General features: G+C 42.7%; 1 protein-coding gene across 19 annotated transcripts in view; it reads right to left on the reverse strand.

Moving 5' to 3' along the window:
• Nucleotides 1–20,241, reverse strand: part of LOC114644491 (NACHT, LRR and PYD domains-containing protein 3-like) — a 201,985-nt gene that overhangs the window by 21,139 nt on the left and 160,605 nt on the right. For 11 of the 19 annotated variants that reach the window (XM_051921780.1, XM_051921781.1, XM_051921779.1 and 8 more), the window contains one exon: nucleotides 11,345–11,518. The exons of the other annotated variants lie outside the window; for them this stretch is intronic. In XM_051921780.1, the coding sequence (XP_051777740.1) occupies nucleotides 11,345–11,518 (174 nt within the window). The remainder of the gene's footprint in view (nucleotides 1–11,344; nucleotides 11,519–20,241) is intronic. 19 annotated transcript variants of the gene reach the window in all.

Consider the following 20,241-nt stretch of genomic DNA (forward strand, 5'->3'; position numbering starts at 1 on the left):
AGATTTCACTCGAGATTATTTTTTTAATTATTATTAATTATGATGAGTCTTTAGTTCGGATTGAACTCAGGCTAACACTACGCTCAGAATTTGAAAAGTAACCACCTTAGATAATTGAATCACTGATGGCGTCTTTTCTCGTAGCAAACTCGTTACTTTTGAGCTCCAAAAAATGTTGTAAAGTATTAATAAATGAAATATTTTAATACTTGATCGAATAATTACATCTGTGATTTAAGGATTTCACCTTTTCTTTCTCAAATGTGCTTACCTATATATATCATGGCAAAGTACAGGGATAAACCTTTATTTTCTGTCTACTCCGTTTTAATTAAGTCAGAACAAAGAAAACATTTAAGGCTATTAAATGTGATCTCAACAAAAGATGAGGGTTAATTATAATACTAAGAACAGGAACGATTATAATGATACAGTGCAAAAGTAAATACTAATTAAAAGAGCCGGGGATCAGTGAGTGAGACGTCTTATTTTGTTTAACTCTTGCTATCGTATAGTGCATTCTGCCTGTCGGCGTTAGTTATATTTATATTTTTTAGACATCAGACACTAGAAGCTGCTGACGAGCCCTTAATTCTCTTCGTTGTCAGTCTGTAGCTGCGAAAAAATAAAAGCAATAAGAGTTTTAACAGACGTCATTGAAGTGGATCATGAGTTTCTGTAACGTTAATGAAAATGGCCAGGAGGTGTCCCTAGAGAGGTGAGTGTCAAATGCTTCGAAGCTTCGATACGATTTCCGACACAATTGCTTCAAACGTGTTGATGCTTCGTGAGGCTTCACTCTGCCCATCACTATTAGACATATTTGAGAATTACTAGTGCTCCCCGTGAGACTGTAAAATTATAAAGGATCTTTAGTACAACACCTAATAAGATCGTCATGGCACCTGATTCCGGCATCCAGAGGAAATATCAGAGAAACGTGACTGAAAGGCGCATGAATATGACGTCACCAAAAAAAATCACCATGACAACAGAAAGCCGTTCAATTCAGTGACAACAAAACTTCAAACAGCGATGGATTACAAATACAATTATCCAATATGATGACGTACGTAAAGGATTTACAACAATATGATTTTAACTGTGAAAAAGTAGAATTAATTATCTAGAATCAGATCGACAACTTCCATCCATCCATTTTCCAACCCGCTGAACACAGGGTCACGGGGGTCTGCTGGAGCCAATCCCAGGACACAAGGCAGGAACCAGTCCCAGGCAGGGTGCCAACCCACCGCAGGACACACACAAACACACCCAGCACACACTAGGGACAATTTAAAATCACCAATCCACCTAATCTGCATGTCTTCAGACTGTGGGAGGAAACCCACCCAGACAACATGCAAACTTCACACAGGGAGGACCCGGGAAGCGAACCCAGGTCTCCTAACTGTGAAGCAACAGCGCTACCACTGTGCCACCATTTCAACAACTTGAGAATGAAATATAAAAAGTTAAGCAACAAAGTTTTATCCATCCAGAACACCTAAGATGCAAGGAAAAAGATACAAAGGGATTTTGATGCTAGAATGAAAACTATACCTACGTTTTTGGGATATGCATTGGATTGGGTTATAGAAGTACATCAAAATAAAAGCCTCAACCAGCAACCCGTCTTTTCTGCTAACCAATTCAGGGATTACAGAACGAAAGATGACATTTCTACTTCAGTTAAAGACTCCCAAATATCAGCAAAATCTAAAAGTCACGCAAGTTCAGGGGCTACTTCAATTAGTGCCATCAGATCTCAAGAGGCAGCGCACACGCTGTGCTGTTAGCTAAAGTAAAAAAAACAAAGAAAGCATCAGGTTCTACATATGGAAGAGATGCAGTTGAAAGCCAAAAGGAAACTTCAGGAATAACAGCTTAAAATACAGTTAAAGCCTAAAAGAGATTAATTAGCGTTGGAAGCAGCTATAGTGGAATCCGAAGCAAAATTGAGAGCTCTCAAAGGACGCAATCACAGCCCAAGTAAACCAAAACCCTATAAAGTTCCTCGGAAAGCAGATGTGAAAATTGGAAAGTCACCAGATGCAAGTATTCGTGACTTTTTATGTAGAAATGAAAGTAAAAACAATCCTCAGCAACTGCTTTATGATCAACAAAATGAGTCACCAGCACCTCTTTAACAACCGCTTTATGATAAGCGTTATGATCAACAGAAAGAACAACAGTTTAAGACTCAAGTGCCTTATGTGCCATACAGAAAGATTCCAATATTTGGCGGTGATCCCTTGAAATATGTGGATTTTATTGGAGCATTTGACCGAGATATTAATGATGTGATAGAGAATCTGCGAGATAAATTGGACTTATTGGCACAGTTTACTAAAGGTTCACCTCATGAGATTGTTAAAAACTGTAAATACTTGTCACCGTTAGAAGGTTATCAAAAAGCCAGAATGAAACTCGAAAGTCTTTCCAGCTACGGAAAGGAGAAGGTCTGAGCCATTATGCGATCTTTCCTGGCGGATGTACGAACATTATGCCCAACTTACAAAGCGGGAAATAATTTGAAAGTAATGACAGCCTTCGTACTATAGTCTCCAAACCTCAAGACCTACTAGCACCATGACAATGCAAAGTTCAGAGTATTCAAAGTATGGAGAGCAGACGAGCCCTTCTCACCGATCCAGTGAACTTTCTGGATGAACAGATAACATCAGCTTTGAACCCCGTGTACGACTCAGCTCTACAAAGCCGTACCTTCGAGAAAGAAAAGCACAAGACTGATCAAGAGGAGTATTCTTTGAAAGGCATCCTGAGAGAAAGCAGTTTCATTACAAACTTTTCTGCTGCAGACGAAAAAGGGATACAGACACGTGGAACAAGTGATGCGCTGTGAATACTTTCCGGATGCACTGTACCTCACCACAGAGAATATCATCCAAAGAAAAATAAGATCAGAGTGGTTTTTGACTGTACAGCCACTTATCAAGTTTTTTCTCTAAATGAACAGTTGCTGAAAGGACCTGATTTAATACACTTATTGGAGTTCTTACAAGATTCAGAGAGGAACCAATTGCGCTCATGGCAGACATTAAATCAATGTTCTACCAAGTGAAAGTTCCAGAAGAAGACATGGATCTTCTTTATTTTCTGTGGTGGCCTGAAGGTAATCTAAACAATGAACCTGAGGAATACAAAGTGGCAGTGCGTCTTTATGGTGCCGCTTCGTCACTTAGTTGTGCCTCTTATGCCTTAAGAAGAACAGCAGAGGATGCAAGAGGCACAGCTCCAGAGGAAGCAGTTGGTACAGAACTGCATAACCTCTGTGTTGATGACTGTTTAAAGTCAGTTGCTGCAGAAGAACAAGCCAAAAAATTGGCCAAAGATCTTCAAACCCTGTGCTTAAAGGGATGATTTTATCTTACAAAATGGATAAGTAATAGCAGAGCAATCTTGCTGTCTATTCCCGAGGAAAACAGGGCAATAGATCAAAAGGACTTGGACTTAAGTCATGATTTGTTACCAGTTGAAAGAGCCTTAGGTGCTCAATGGTGCACACAGACTGACAGTTTCAAGTTTCAAGTAAAGCTGCAAGATAAGCCCACTACAAGACGTGGTATTCTGTCAGCGGTCAGTTCAATATACGATCCACTTGGATTTTTAGCACCAGTCATACTACCTGCTAAACTTATTCTAAGAGAACTGTGTAAAGAGAAATATGCGTGGGATCAAGAAGGGGAAGTTAAGTATGTCCGGCAATGGAAAAAAATGGATGAACAATTTACAGCTACTAGTGGATTATAATGTAGACAGGTGCATTAAACCTCCTGGATACGGTCAAATAATGACTGCACAAAAGCATCATTTTGGAGATGCTTCAGAGAACAGGTATGGCATTGTTTCCTACTTCCTTCTGACTAACAAAGAAAATAAGAGACATTGTTCATTTCTAACGGGGATATCAAGAGTGGCACCATTAAAACCTGTCACAATACCAAGGTTAGAACTCACAGCAGCAGTGGTAGCAGTCAAAATGGACAAAATGTTAAAACAAGAACTACAGATTCTCTTGCAAGAGTCAATCTTTTGGACTGACAGCACCACAGTACTAAGGTACATTACAAATGAAAGTGCATGCTACAAAACCTTTGTTGCCAACAAAATCGCAGCCATAAGAGAGCTCACACAACCCAAAACAACGGAGGTAATAATAATAATAATTCATTACATTTATATAGCGCTTTTCTCAGTACGTTGCATCTGTGCAAAATCGGGATTGGGAATCAAGAGGATTGAAAATAGAAAGCTTCATCAAAAGTAAGACTTGGATACAAAGCCCAAACTTCCTGCTACAGACCTGTCTACTAGCCACGATCCAGAAATCAAAAGGTGTGTAGTGAATTTTTCAAGTGTAGAGGAAAAAATTGAACCAGTAAAAAGACTTGTGGAGTACTACTCAAAATGTTCAATTTAAAGAAAGCAGTAGTGTGGTTCCTTAGGTTCAATGAAGTGCTACTGTGTCTGAAAGAAGAGAGAAAGGCAATTCAATATACAGTCAGTCAATCTGGACACAGCCCAGAGAAACAAAAGACATTAATCACAGAACATATGAAGAAATACAAATCTTTATTTGAGAGTTGGAGGAAGACTCAGCAAATCTGCTATGTCAGAAGAGGCAAAACACCCTGCAATTATTCACATATTGCTACACTCATTATGCAACAAGTTCAGAAAGAAATTGGACATTGTGGGCATAATTACACAATGCTACACCCTGTAACTCCTGGGTAAAGAGTCAAGTCATCAAGACAATGCCAGATGGAAAAGGAGCAGTAGCAGAATTGTTTGTGTGCAGACCAAGACCAGCACACTGGACAGACCTGTGAACAAACTGGGCCTGCTCCAGGAAGCAGCAAATGATTAAAATTATTACTTTTTCTTTTTGCATGCCTAATTTTAATTTTGTTTGTGTTTCTACAGTAGAATCTAAGTTTTCAGATTCTTAAGTTTGATTTAAGTTAAGTAAAGTAGTGAAGGCTCTTATTAAGTAATGTTAAAGTACCCTAAGTTCTTGTCTATAAGCCGCGGCTTATCTAAGGAAAAAAAGTTGTGAAAATGAAAAAATAGAATATCGGCTTATACATAAGTCCGGCTTATACAGTAATCCCTCCTCCATCGCGGGGGTTGCGTTCCAGAGCCACCTGCAAAATAAGAAAATCCGCGAAGTAGAAACCATATGTTTATATGGTTATTTTTATATTGTCATGCTTGGGTCACAGATTTGCGCAGAAACACAGAAGGTTGTAGAGAGACAGGAACGTTATTCAAACACTGCAAACAAACATTTGTCTCTTTTTCAAAAGTTTAAACTGTGCTCCATGACAAGACAGAGATGACAGTTCTGTCTCACAATTAAAAGAATGCAAACATATCTTCCTCTTCAAAGGAGTGCGCGTCAGGAGCAGAGAATGTCACAGAGAGAGATAGAGAAAAGCAAACAAATCAATAGGGCTGTTTGGCTTTTAAGTATGCAAAGCACCGCAGCACAAAGCTGTTGAAGGCGGAAGCTCACACCCCCTCCGTCAGGAGCAGGGAGAGAGAGAGAGAGAGGGAGAGAGAGAGAGAGAGAGAGAGAGAGAGAGAGACAGAGTTTGTTTTTCAGTCAAAAATCAATACGTGCCCTTTGAGCTTTTAAGTATGCGAAGCACCGTGCAGCATGTCATTTCAGGAATCAGCTTTACAAAAGATAGCAACGTGAAGATAATCTTTCAGCATTTTTAGACGAACGTCCGTATCGTCTAGGTGTGCGAACAGCCCCCCTGCTCAATCCCCCTACGTCAGGAACACAGATAGTCAGCGCAAGAGAGAGAGAAAAGTAAGCTGGGTAGCTTCTCAGCCATCCACCAATAGCGTCCCTTGTATGAAATCAACTGGGCAAACCAACTGAGGAAGCATGTACCAGAAATTAAAAGACCCATTGTCCGCAGAAATCCGCGAACCAGCAAAAAATCCACGATATATATTTAAATATGCTTACATATAAAATCACAATTTAAATGACCGCTACGCGCGCGTGTTGACTCGGTGACACCCAGAGCAGAAAGAACGCGCTCCGGCCGCTCCAACCGCGCCATGCGGGGAGTGAGAGAGACGCCAATATCTCACACTCTCTCCCCCTTAAAGAAATTAAATGGGTGCGAGTGAGACCACTGACCTCCCTCTCTTCTATTAGTTATAGGTTATAGTACGTTCGGCTTTTCCATGAGTCCGGCTTATCTATGATAAGATTTTATTTTAAAAATTCGTATGATTTTTGGTCTCCGGCTTATACACGAGTCCGGCTTATAGACAAGAACCAAGGGTAATTGATTTCTGCCCTAACATAAACAATTAGGTGCCAGATGTGTAACAGCCATTTTCCTAGTTCTATAAGATTCATAAATATCTTACTAGATGACAATGCATAATCTATGGGAAGTTCCTATAACCCCCATAAGTAGAATCGTATTGGTATATTCTTGCCTTTTCTATCAGCTTTGTGTAAACATTATTCTTCAGTTAGTGACCAGCCTTGCAATGTGTAAGGTATAGAAGACATATGGTTTTAAACTGTGCCTGCAGGCCTGCGGGTCTTTTGAGTGTGTGATGTAACTCTAAGAAAACAGTGCTTATTTAAGTATGTTCCGTACGCTTAAGGCGTACAGAAGAAGAAATTAAGAATCTTTAAGTATAGAAAGAAGAAGTAAAGAATTTTTAAGTACAGAAATAACTAAAGTTTCTCAAGAAATGCTGAGTTTAGAGAAGATACGTTTTTTCTTTTTTGTGCCTTTTATTGTATGTGTTGTGGCAGGTGGCCAGGGACCTTGCCCCACCTGGACGCCTGGATCAGGGAAGAACCGGGAAGGGGGCAATATTTCCCCTGGACGCAAGAGGGCAGCCCCCCTGATTTCCATCCAGGACCACGACTACGGAACTGGGAAGCACAACCCCGTGGGGTCCGTGGTCCAACCAAGGGGCTGCCTGGATGGCTCCTGAGCCCTGGAGGACAGCACTTCCGCCACACCAGGAAGTGCTGCTGCTCCAGGAACTGTGTATTCCCAGAGTGCTTACGGGTGCAAGGGAAGCACTTCTGCCACACCAGGAAGTGTTGCCGGAAAACCATCATCAGCACCTGGAGCACATCCGGGGCATGATAAAAGGGGCTGCCTCACTCCCTTCGAAGAGCTGGAGTCGGGAGGAGAAAGATGGAGCTTGTAAAGGAGGCGAAGAGGCGGCCAAAGAGAGAGGAAAGGACTGAGGAAGTGTGAGTGTGGGGAACCAAGTTGTATATAGTTTGAATAAATAAACCCGTGTGTTTTGGACATTGGTGTCGTGTCTCTCTGTGGCCGGGCTATCTATTACAGTGTGTAACTATTTTTTCTTTATTCTTGTATGGATTATTTGCTTTTAACTTTCACCAAATAATTTTAAAATGAACTTCTGGACTACGAGTTTTCATTCGAGACGCGTTTTACCCATGCTTGATCTCGCCTTACGCTACGGTGGCTAGACTTTCATTTATATAAATTCACAAATACCTATTATGCAAAAAAGAAAGTGCAAGTTCACAGACTTGTTGAACAACAAATCTCCTTGTTTTTGAAAGGTCAGAACAGACTGAGGGACTGAGGCTCCCAAGATTCAATTTCAGAAGATTGCTATATAAAGATTTCAATTCATATTTATCCAAAAACCTAGCTTTACTGAGAAAAATAGTTTAATTGGAAAAACATTAAAGAATGTAGATAAGTACAAATAAACTAAACTGAAAAGAGTAAAATTATTTTTATTTTATTAGAAGTGAAGCAAAATGACACCTTTTATTGGCTAACTAGAAAGATTACAATATGCAAGCTTTCGAGGCAACTCAGGCCCCTTCTTCAGGCAAGATGTAATCATTACATCTTGCCTGAAGAAGGGGCCTGAGTTGCCTCGAAAGCTTGCATATTGTAATCTTTCTAGTTAGCCAATAAAAGGTGTCATTTTGCTTGGCTTTTCTCTACATTCATAATGGCTAACACGGTACAGCACCCTAGTACTACTTTTATTAGAAGTAAATTTACTATGTATATCATTTTTTACAGGTTTACCCAGCCACAGGGGATGCACAAACCAGTGTGTTTCTTCATGCCGGTCCCAAGCCTGGAAAAATGGTGACGGTTACGTCAGGAAGGGCATCCGGTGTAAAATTTTGCCAAATCAATATGCGGACAACAATACAAATTTCCATACCAGATCGGTTGAACCCCGGGTTAACAACGACAGCCACCAGTACTGTTAGCCAACAGGGTGCTGGCGGAAATTGGGCTACTGTTGGCCAAAGAAGAAGAACAAGAAGAAGGAGAAGAAGAGGGGAGAGACATGTCCAGTGGCAGGAGGAGAGGAGAAAGGTAAAGAGAGTGGAACTGAGGGTAGGAACTTTGAATGTTGGCAGTGTGACTGGTAAGGGGAGAGAGTTAGCAGATATGGTGGAGAGAAGGAGGGTTGATAAATTGTGTGTGTGAAGAGACTAAATAGAAGAGGAGTAAGGCCAGGTGGATTGGAGGTGGATTCAAATTGTTCTATCATGGTGTGGATAGGAGGAGAAATGAGGTAGGGGTTATTCTGAAGGAACAGTATGTCAAGAGTGTTCTGGAGGTGAAAAGAGTGTCAGATGATGAGCTGGAAATTGGAGGTGTGATGATGAATGTTATTAGTACATATGCCCTGCAAGCTGGGTGTGCAATGGGTGAGAAAGAAGATCTTTGGAGTGAGTTGGATGAAGTGATGAATAGTGTACCCAAAGAACAGAAAGTGGTGATTGGAGCGGATTTCAATGGGCATGTTGGTGAAGGGAACAGAGGAAACGAGGAGGTGATGGGTAGGTATAGTGTCAAGGAGTGGAATGAAGAAGGTCAGAGGATAGTGGATTTTTCCAAAAGGATGGACATGGCTGTGGTGAATACGTATTTTAAGAAGAGGGAGGAATATAGGGTGATGTACAAGAGTGGAGGAAGATGCACACAAGTAGATTACATCCTATGCAGAAGAGTCAATCTGAAGGAGATTGAAGACTGCAAAGTGGTGGCAGGGGAAAGTGTAGTTAGGCAACATAGAATGATGGTATGTAGGATGATGTTGGAGATCAAGAAGAGGAAGAGAATGAGGGCAGAGCCAAGGAACAAATGGTGGAAGTTGAAAAAGGAAGACTGCAAGGTTGAGTTTAGGGAGAAGGTGAGACAGGCATAGGTGGCAGTGAAGAATTACAAGACAGTTGGGAAACTACAGCAGATGTAGTAAGGGTAACAGCAAGAAGGGTGCCTGGTGTGATATCTGGACAGAGGAAGGAGGAAAAGGAAATTTGGTGGTGGAATGGGGAAGAACAGGAGAGTATACAGAGGAAGAGGATGGTAAAGAAGAAGTGGGATATTCAGAGAAATGCAGAAAGTAGACAAGAGTACAAGGAGATAAGGTGCAAGGTGAAGAGATAGGTGGCGAAGGCTAAAGAAAAAGCGTATGATGAGTTGTATGAGAGGTTGAACACTAAAGTCAAGTCAAGTCAAGTCAACTTTATTTATAAAGCACTTTACATACAACAGCCGTTGACCAAAGAGTGAGAAAAGGACCGGTACTGATTGGCTAGAGGGACTGAGCTGGGAAAGATGTGCAGCAGGTTAGGGTTATAAAGGATAAAGATGGAAACATGCTCACAAGCGAGGAGAGTGTGTTGAGAAGATGGAAAGAGTACTTTGAGAGGCTGATGAATGAAGAGAACGAGAGAGAGAAGAGGTTGGATGACGTGGAGATAGTGAATCAGGAAGTGCAACGGATTAGCAAGGAGGAAGTAAGGACAGCTATGAAGAGGATGAAAAAAGGAAAAGCCGTTGGTCAAGATGACATACCTGTGGAAGCATGTGAGGTGTTTAGGAGAAATGGTAGTGCAGTCCAGTCGACTGTTTGATTGTCTGGTGGCATTGAGGAAGACCCTGACTGATTGAAAAGATAAAAGAAGGATTTGAGAGGGAAAGGATCTGGACCTGTGATGACATCAGGGAAGATCATGTGTGTATAAAAAAAGACGCTATATTCTGGATTATTGAGAAAGTCATGTGAAAGCCTACACTTATCATGTGGTGAGATTCTTGTTTTAATGTCCCACAAGAGACACAAGTGTGAGTTACAAACACAAGAGGGCGCCACTCCTCACACTGGAGTATCTCACTGACACACCCACTGAGGTCACTTTCCCAGAATCCTCTCAGTGTCTCTGGACGTCTACTGCACATGATGTGTGTGTCCACCTGTCGGTCACTAAACCCACTGACAGATATATGTCGATGTCCTGTATAGAACTGGGGGTCATGTCTTGTAGAATGATGTCGGCCTGTCAGTCCACTTGGCTATAATAGCGGTCACTTCCTGTGCCTCCCACCTTACTGTCCACACTGCCTTCAGTCCTAATCCTCTCCTCCCTGTCACCTTCTCTTTCTGTGTATGGCTGGCTGGTCATTTCTACTGCTGCTGTCCACCCTTTCTCTTGTTCCTCTATCTGTCCTCCTCTCTCTCCTTCTCCTTATCCTCTGCCTTGTCCTCCTCTTTAATTCATCCTTTTCTTCATTCTGTTCATCTCCTTCTTTTGTCCCTCTTTATCTTTGCTATACTGTTCTCTTTGTCCTTATCTGTCACTTCAGTCCAGCTCTTGCTGTCCACTCCTCTTTGTCTTCTGTTATTTTAGTCGTCTCTTCTTCTCCCACTGACTGTGTTTCTCGTCCTTATTCTATTTTAGTGATTTTTAACAAACTTTAGTAAGGACATCAGAAGAGTGTAAGGGGGAAAGTGACAATGGAGGGCAGGAACAAGTATGATATTAAAATAAAAAATGGACAGTGTGGGCTTGTGGGACAAGAAATAAAACAACAGTCTGGACAGAGAGGATGAGGAGAGTGACCAGTGTGGTGGAGGGGCTCAGGGTCACAATGCTGTCTTTATGAATTGAATTATTAAAGGAAATCTGTAGTTGTGTCACCTCACATCCATCTGTCTGTCCATAAGGGACACTGCAGTCTGTCCTGATTAAACACAGCGTTTGTGTTGTGGGAGTGGAAAAGTCAGAGCGATAATGTGACAAGAAATAAAATTCATGAGACACACACACAGACACACACACACACACACACACACACACACACACACACTCACAAACACAGACACACACACACACACACACACACACAGACACACACACATACATTCACGCACACACACACACACAAAGACACACACACATACATTCACGCACACACACAAAGACACACACACACACACACACACACACACTCACTTGTTGTTCACTCACCTCAGTTTCTTTAATTTGCAGTTTTCACTCCTCAGCCCCTCAATCAGCTGATCCACTCCTGAATCCTCCATGTTGTTGTCCCTCCGGTTCAGTTTAGTCAGTCGTGAGTGTATAGCTGAAAGAGCTGAGGTTTGACCAAAACAAAATCTGGAGGTGATACCACAAAGAGACAGGCTGTGGAGAGAAAGAAAGAAAAGTGAGGACGGACGGACAGACAGACAGACAGACAGACAGAAGGACAAACAACACAAAGGTTCAATGGCTACGTGTATTCTGACTTTTCACTGAAGTGCAGTGGTAACACGAGACCACTGCCATTCTCATAAAGTAAGGCGCTATATATCTGACAGGGTCTCCTGCCTTCACGCTGGACTGACTGGTGCCAAGTCATTCAGACTGACATGTGGACATCAACACTGGATAAGAACGTCACATACATGAGACTGACAGCGTCCTGCACTCAGGTGACCAGATGAACTTGTCACAGGTGACAATGGGGTGAGGATGACAAACTGGAATTCTTGTCTGTCATTTACCACACAGGACTTGCAGCTCTAGTGGTGACCAGCAGCAGGTCTGTTTGTCTCTGTCTTTGCCTAAGATTATTTATTTGTTGCAATTAATTTTTAATTATGGTTCAATTTCTGAACAGGAAAAAAGGAATATATGTGTCACTGAAGTGTTATGGAGTGTCTACTTTTATTTGTTGTTATTATTTTGGTGATACTTTTTCACTTTTCTTGCTGTTGTCCAGATGTGTCTTCTATTTACCTGAGTGATTCAGTACAGCCAGGAGTTTCTACTGTGACGGTACCTGCCGAGTGCAGACACAGACCAGAGCTGCTTCCAGAACTTTCCACTTTGAAGAGACAGGATGAGTCTGATGAAGGTGACAAGTGGAGGACACTGAAATGGGTCAGATATGTAAGGGTTCATTTAAGGTAACAGGTTACCCAACACATTCCATTTCGACTGTAATAATGGCGACTATGCTGTCCTTACTTAATCAACTTGATGAATTACAAACTAAAGCTTGTGTTCAGACAGAATACAGAGAAGCCTGCATTATGAGACGTGGCTCTCTGAGTCCATCAGTGTCACAGAGCTCATCATTGAGACATCATCGTCACAGGTAAAGGGCCCGGTGGCATCTGCCCGTCTATATTTAAATGGTGGTCTCAATCAGTAACAGTCAGAAAAGCAGTGAGCTCTGCAGACATTGAGCTGCTCAGCGTGTCACTCAGACCACTTTACTCATGCAGAGAATTTCCACAAATATTTGTCACCATTGTTTGTATTCATCCTAAGGCTCACCCATCAATGTCATCAGAGACGATAATCACAGCTTAAGTCGACACGCTGAGAGTGAACACTCAGACCAAAGCATCAGAAGCCTAACCTTTGTGACCAAAGGCACCAAAAGCACAAACATATTTTCTGATTTGCACTTTGTTTGAATTTCTGCAGAACTCTTGTAAAATACTCCACACTATGTCTTACATTCAACACTTTTTTTTAGAATTTAAAAGTCCACAAGAAGACAGTGAAGCTCTGGAGTGAAGATTCAATCCAAAGTCTCCAAGGCTGCTATCATTGTCCCGACTGAGATCTGTGATGGACTCCTGCACTGATTTAGTTGAACTTTGTGATGTTATCAGCAGCTCTGTTTCTGTTTGTGAAGACCTGCTGATCTCAGCTAAAAGTGTGAAGGTCTATCTGATCAACAAACCCTGGGACATCAAATCTATAATATCATTATTATATCAAAAGAAAAAGTGTCTTTAGACGAGGAAATACTAATGAGGCACAAGCTGTTTAATGGGAATTAAAACTTGACATTAAAAAAGATAAAGTTGATTATAAGGATAAAACTGAACAGAATTTGTCAACACAAAATCTGAGATCAATGTGCTAAGACATTAAATCCTTAGCTGGACATCATCATCATGAAACATATTTCATTTATGTTAGGTAGAATGCCCAGAGGGGACTGTGTGGTCTCGTGGCCTGGAACCCCTACAGATTTTATTTTTTTTCTCCAGCTCTCTGGAGTTTTTTTTTTGTTTTTTCTGTCCACCATGGCCATCGGACCTTACTCCTTTTCTATGTTAACTAATGTTGTCTTATTTTAATTTTGTATTTTGTCTTTTATTTTTCTTTTCTTCATTATGTAAAGCACTTTGAGCTACTTTTTGTATGAAAATGTGCTATATAAATAAATGTTGTTGTTGTTGTTGTTATCAGTCAAAAAATAAAAATCACGTAAGGGTTTGTGGTTTAAACTGCTGCTCTGAACGGGTTTAATGAATATGACTCGAGATGTGAGCAGTTTGATTTGACTGAGCGAGGACTCGGCTTGAAGAAGATGGTTTCAGATAATGGAAAGAGATGTTTATGTTCAGAAGGACGTAGAGAACTTTTTTATAAAATTAAAATCAAATAAAAGTCCTGGACCAGACCATGTTTGCGGTAGACTCTTAAAAATGTCTGTAGTGTAGCTCAGATCCATTTTTTATTTTATTTTCAAAGTTATCATTACCCCTCCTCAAGCTACCACCTTATCGTGGTGGAGGGGTTTGCATGTCCCAATGATCCTAGAAGTTCTGTTGTCAGGGGCTTTATGCCCCTGGTAGGGTCACCCAAGGCAAACTGGTCCTAGGAGAGTGACGAGACAAAGAGCGTTTCAGAAAAGCTCCTATGATGATTAAGAAATTTTAATGCCGTTTTCACTTGCCCGGACGCGGGTCACCGGGGCCCCCCTCTGGAGCCAGGCCTGGAGGTCGGGCTCGATGGTGAGCGCCTGGTGCCCAGGCCTGCACCCATGGGGCTCAGCTGGGCACAGCTCGAAGAGGCAACGTGGGTCCCCTTTCCCATGGTCTCACTACCTGTAGGAGGTGCCAAGGAATTTGGTTGCAGTGTGAGTCGGGTGGTGGCCAAATGGAAGGGACCTTGGTGGTCCAATCCTCGGCTGCAGAAGCTGCCTCTTGGGACGTGGATTGTCACCTCTCTGAAGGGGTAAAGCAGCCTGAGGTAGTGAGCGAGGTCAAGAGGTTCCAGCTAAATATAGTCAGGCTCACCTCGATGCACAGCACGGACTCTGGAACCAATCTCCTTGAGAGGGGCTGGACTCTCTACCACTCTGGAGTTGCCCCGGTGAGAGGCGCCGAGCGGGTGTGGGCACACTTATTGCCCCCGACTTGGAGCCTGTTCATTGGGGTTTACCCCGGTAGACGAGAGGGTAGCCTCCATCCGCCTTTGGGTGGGGGGATGGGTCCTAACTGTTGTTTGTGCGTATGCACCGAGCAGCAGTTCAGAGTACCCACCCTTTTTGGAGTCTCTGGAGGTTTTTTTGGGCTCTCCCATCTAGATTGCGTACTTGCTGGGGACTCCCTCGTTCTTCTGGGAGACTTGAATGATCATGTGGGCAATGACAGTGAGACCTGGAAGAGCGTGGTTGGGAGGAATGGCCCCTCCCCCCGATCTGGACCCGAGCGGTGTTGTGTTATTGGACTTCTGTGTTCGTCACAGATTGTCCATAACAAACACCATGTTCAAGCATAGGGGTGTTCATATGTGGACTTGCCACCAGGACACCCTAGGCCTCAGTTCGATGATTGACTTTGTGGTCGTGTCGTCGGACTTGCGGCCACATGTCCTGGACACTCAGGTGAAGAGAAGGGGAGAGCTGTCAACTGATCACCACCTGGTGGTGAATTGGCTTCGTTGGTGGGGGAGGATGCCAGTCAGGCCTGGTAGGCCCAAACGTGTTGTGAGGGTCTGCTGGGAACGTCTGGCAGAGTCCCCTGTCAGAAGTAGCTTCAACTCTCTTCTCCGGCAGAACTTCGACCATGTCCCGAGGGAGGTGGGAGACATTGAGTCCAAATGGGCCATGTTCCGTGCCTCTATTGTTGAGGCGGCTGACCAGAGCTGTGGCCGTAAGGTGGTCGGTGCCTGTCGTGGAGGCAATCCCCGAACCCTTTGGTGGACACTGGCGGTGAGGGATGCTGTCAAGCTGAAGGGGGAGTTCTACAGGACCCTTTTGTCCTGTGGGACTTCAGAAGCGGTTAACAGGTATCGGCAGGCTAAGCGGAATGCGGCTTTGGTGGTTGCTGAGGCAAAAACTCGGGCGTGGGAAGAGTTTGGGGAGTCCATGGAGAATGACGTCAGGCTTCGAGGAGATTCTGGTCCACCATCCAGCATCTCAGGAGGGGGAAGCAGTGCAGTGTCAACACTGTATATGGTGGAGATGGTGCGCTGCTGACCTCGACTCGGGACACTGTGTGTCGGTAGGAGGAGTACTTCAAAGACCTCCTCAATCCCATTAACATGTCTTCCAATGAGGAAGCAGAGCCTGGGGACTCTGAATCACCGAGGTGGTCAAGAAACTCCTTGGTGGCAGGGCCCTGGGGGTGGATGAGATACGCCTGGAGTTCCTCAAGGCTCTGGATGTTATAGGACTGTCTTGGTTTACACGCTTTTGCAACATCGCATGGACATCGGGGACAGAGCCTCTGGATTGGCAGACCGGGGTGGTGGTGCCCCTCTTTAAGAAGGGGGACCAAAGGATGTGTTCCAACTACAGAGGGATCACATTCCTCGGCCTCCCTGGAAATGTCTATTCGGGGGTCCTGGAGAGGAGGGTCCGTCAGATAGTCGAACTTCGGATTCAGGAGGAACAGTGTGGTTTTTGTCTTGGTCGCGGAACAATGGACCAGCTCTATACCCTTGGGAGAGTCTTGGAGAGTGCATGGGAGTTTGCCCAACCTGTCTACATGTGTTTTGTGGACTTGGAAAAGGCGTTCGACCGTGTCCCTCGGGGAATCCTGTGGGGGGTGCTCCGGGAGTATGGGGTACCGGACCCCCTGATAAGGGCTGTTTGGTCCCTGTATGATCGGTGTCAGAGCTTGGTCCGCATTGCCGGCAGTAAGTCAAACTCGTTTCCAGTGAGAGTTGGACTCCGCCAGGGCTGCCCTTTGTCACCGATTCTGTTCATAACTTTTATGGACAGAATTTCTAGGCGCAGCCAGGGCGTTGAGGGAGTCCGGTCTGGTAGGCTCAGGTTTGGGTCACTGCTTTTTGCAGATGATGTTGTCCTGTTTGCTTCATCAGGCCGTGATCTTCAGCTCTCTCTGGATCAGTTCGCAGCCGAGTGTGAAGCAGCTGGGATGGGAATCAGCACCTCCAGATCTGAGTTCATGGTCCTCAGCCGGAAAAGGGTGGAGTGCCCTCTCAGGGTTGGGAGCGAGCTCCTGCTCCAAGTGGAGAAGTTCAAGTATCTCAGGGTTTTGTTCAAGAGTGAGGGAAGAATGGAGTGTGAGATCGACAGGCAGATCAGTGCAGGATCCGCAGTGATACGGGCTCTTCCTCGGTCTGTCGTGGTGAAAAAGGAGCTGAGCCGTAAGGCAATGCTCTCAATTTACCAGTCGATCTATGTTCCTACCCTCACCTATGGTCATGAGCTATGGGTAATGACCGAAAGAACGAGGTCGCGAATACAAGCGGCTGAAATGAGTTTCCTCTGCAGGGTGTCTGGGCTTTCCCTTAAAGATAGGGTGAGAAGCTTGGTCATCCGGTAGGAGCTCAGAATAGAGACACTGCTCCTCCTGCATCGAGAGGAGTCAGATGAGGTGGCTCAGGCATCTGATCAGGATGCCTCCTGGACGCCTCCCTGGTGAGGTGTTCCGGGCACGTCCAACTGGAAAGATGCCCCGGGGAAGACCCAGGACACGCTGGAGGGACTATGTCTCCTGGCTGGCCTGGGAACACCTCGGGATTCCCCCAGAAGAGCTGGTAGAAGTGGCCAGAGAGAGGGAAGTCTGCGCATCTCTGCTCAAGGTGCTGCCCCCGCGACCCAACCTCAGATAAGTGGAAGAGAATGAATGGATGGATCAAAGTTATCATTAAAACAGCGGAAGGTCCCAAAGCTGTGGTAACAGGAACACCAGTAGCAAATAACAAAACCCCTAAAAACCTAAAAGACTTCAGTCCAGTGGCTCTAACATCACTGGCTATGAAAACATTTCAGAAACTTCTAAAGAGGAACCTGAGGGAGAAAACTTTCAGTTATGAGATCCTTTTCAGTTTGACTACCAGTCTTCTAGAGAGGGGAAGTGCATATTCTGTGCAGAACACATTAAGGGACTTGGAGACAAGTTAAATGACAAATCAACATCAGACATTTACTCTGAAGTCCTTCCAACAAATGACATGAGGAGAATTCAATATTCAGCCATAATGTGTGGACGAAGGCCTAGTTTGAACAAGAAGGTTTGACTTTTCTCAGCCACTGGAATGACTGTCACTGTAAACATTTCATTTACTGACGAGATGGACCACATCTACAAGAGAAAGGGACAAACATTCTTGGAGTGAGAATCTCCAGGGAAGTGAGCAGACATTTAAACTGAGGAATACATAAAAAATCAGTCAATCTGACATAAAGAAAACTCAACTGAAAGCACAAAAATAACTTTCCTCATTAAGTGTTTACTCCTTAATGAGAGAAGAATTAGAAATAAAATACATGAACAAGAGGTGAGAGGATTGACTTTGGACTTTGATATTGTAGGAATTACAGAGTCATGGCTGAATGAGAGTGACGGAAAGGAATAACATATTAGTGTTCACACCTGCTTCAAGATAGACAGCTAAGGAAGGAAAGGAGGAGGTGAGGCGCTGTATGTGAACGATAATATTCAGGCTGACCTCTTCAAGATGGAAGGAGGAAATTCATCAGAATCACTGGGGATTAAGCTAGTAAGGAAGAAAGGCAGAGGTCTGGTTTTTGGAGTTTACTATTGGCTAACATAATCTGGTATGTTAGATAATAACGTATTAGTTAATCAAATAAGGCTGATGTGCCACAGAGAGAACGTAGTGGTCATGGGGATTTGAACTTTCCAAACATTAACTGTCAGGAATACAAAAGAGGAAACTGAAATGGTGCAGATGGTAAATGGCTGTTTATTCACCCAGTTTGTCTCAATCTGAACATGTGGTGATGCCTATCGAGATCTCATCTGCTCAAACAATAAAGACAGAGGAATAAGAACAGAAGATACTGAGAATTTTTGATACATCAAAATTAAGACTTCTAACTTGAGGAAAGCAGACTTTATGGGGATGAGGAAGAATCTGTAAAACAATAAATGGGAACGCAAAACCTCATAAATTCTAAATGACAGTTGGTGTCACTTCAGAGATCTTCTGATTCAGACTCAAAAAGAATTCATTTCAAAAAACAATAAAACAAAAGAACTTCAAATGAGCCAAAACTGATAAAAAGGAGAATAATACAAAAATTAAATCTGAAAAGATCACTGTACCAGAAAATTAAAAACAAACAAACAAACAAACAAGCAAGCAAACAAACAAACAAACAAAAAAACCCAGATAATTGATAATTGTGACATAGAGGAATACCAGACACTACAGCAAGAGATTTGAAACATCAAAAGAGAAATTGAAATAAAAATTACAAAAGAAGCCAAAACAAACAACAAGGTCTTTTTTTCAGTACAACTACATTAAAAAGACAATAAAGGAAAATTTAAGAAACCTTAAGGACATGAATGGAGAAATCATTGAAAATGTTTTGAAACAGCAAATGAACTGAACAAATATTTCACCCAAGCATTTACATAGGAAGAAACAAGTGGAATGCCTCGTGTAGAAGTAAAAACAAACTGAGTTCATAGATTTTAATAAAGAAGAGTCAGTCGTGCTTCAAGCCCTCAGTATGTTGGAGCCTAATAAAATCCCTCAATCTGATGGGATCTCACTGATTGTATTGAAAGAAATGAAAGACGTCATCTATAAACTCTTAGTAGGCAGATCTGAGTAGTCACTTCAGGAAGGAGAAACACCCGAGTACTGGAAAGTTGAAAATGTGACACCAATCTTCAAGAAGGGACACAAAATGGATCTTAGCAATTACAGGACAATAAGTCTGACTTATTGGCCATGCAAAATTATACAAACCATCATAAGAAATAAATTAGAAAGCTACGGAAACGAAAATAATATACTAAATAACAGCCTGCATAGGTTTATGAGAGGAAGGTCCTGCCACGTCAATCTTTTAGATTTTTTGGGAGATGCAATTGGAATAAATGACAAAAACAAATCCTACTGTAAGAGCCATTTCCTAGTTACATAAGATTCATAAATGTTTTACTAAATGACAATGCATAATACATGGGAGGTCCCTATAACCCCCATAAGTAGAACTGAATTGGTGTATTCTAGCCATTTCTAACTGCTCTGACTAAACATTATTCTCAGATAGTAACTGGCCTTGCCATTTGTAAGGTGTAGAGGGCACATGGTTTTAAACCGGGCCTACGTGCTTTTTGAGTGTGTTAAGTAACATGTAAGACAAAGCTCCTAATTTAAGTGCTGCATCATACATTTAAAGTGTACAGAAGAAGAAGTTAAGAATCTTTAAGTATAGAAGAAGAAGTAAAGAACTTTTAAGTACAGAAATAACTAAAGTTTCTCAAGAAAAGCTAAGTTTAGAGAAGATACATTTTTCTTTTTTTTTGTCTTTTACTCTACATGTGTAACAATCTTTTTCTTTTTTTTTGTGTGGATTATTTGCTTTTAATTTTCACTAAATATTTTTAAAACAAACTTTTGGACTGAGAGATTTCTTTCGGCACACGTTTTACCTGTGCTTGAACTCGCCTTATACTTTGGAGACTATACCTACAACATAATTCACATAGACTTTCATAAAGCCTCAATCTTAATCGTCCCACACCAAAAATTAATTCTGAAAGTAGAAGCTGTAAGCATCTGAGGCAACCTACAAAACTGGATCTCTAGTTGGTTAACTGGCTGGAGATAAAGAGTACAGATAAGAGGAGAATGGCGTGAGGTTATCAGTGGAGTCCTTC

This window comes from Erpetoichthys calabaricus (genome assembly GCF_900747795.2).
Source record: "Erpetoichthys calabaricus chromosome 1 unlocalized genomic scaffold, fErpCal1.3 SUPER_1_unloc_24, whole genome shotgun sequence".
NCBI classification, from domain to species: Eukaryota; Metazoa; Chordata; class Cladistia; order Polypteriformes; family Polypteridae; genus Erpetoichthys; species Erpetoichthys calabaricus.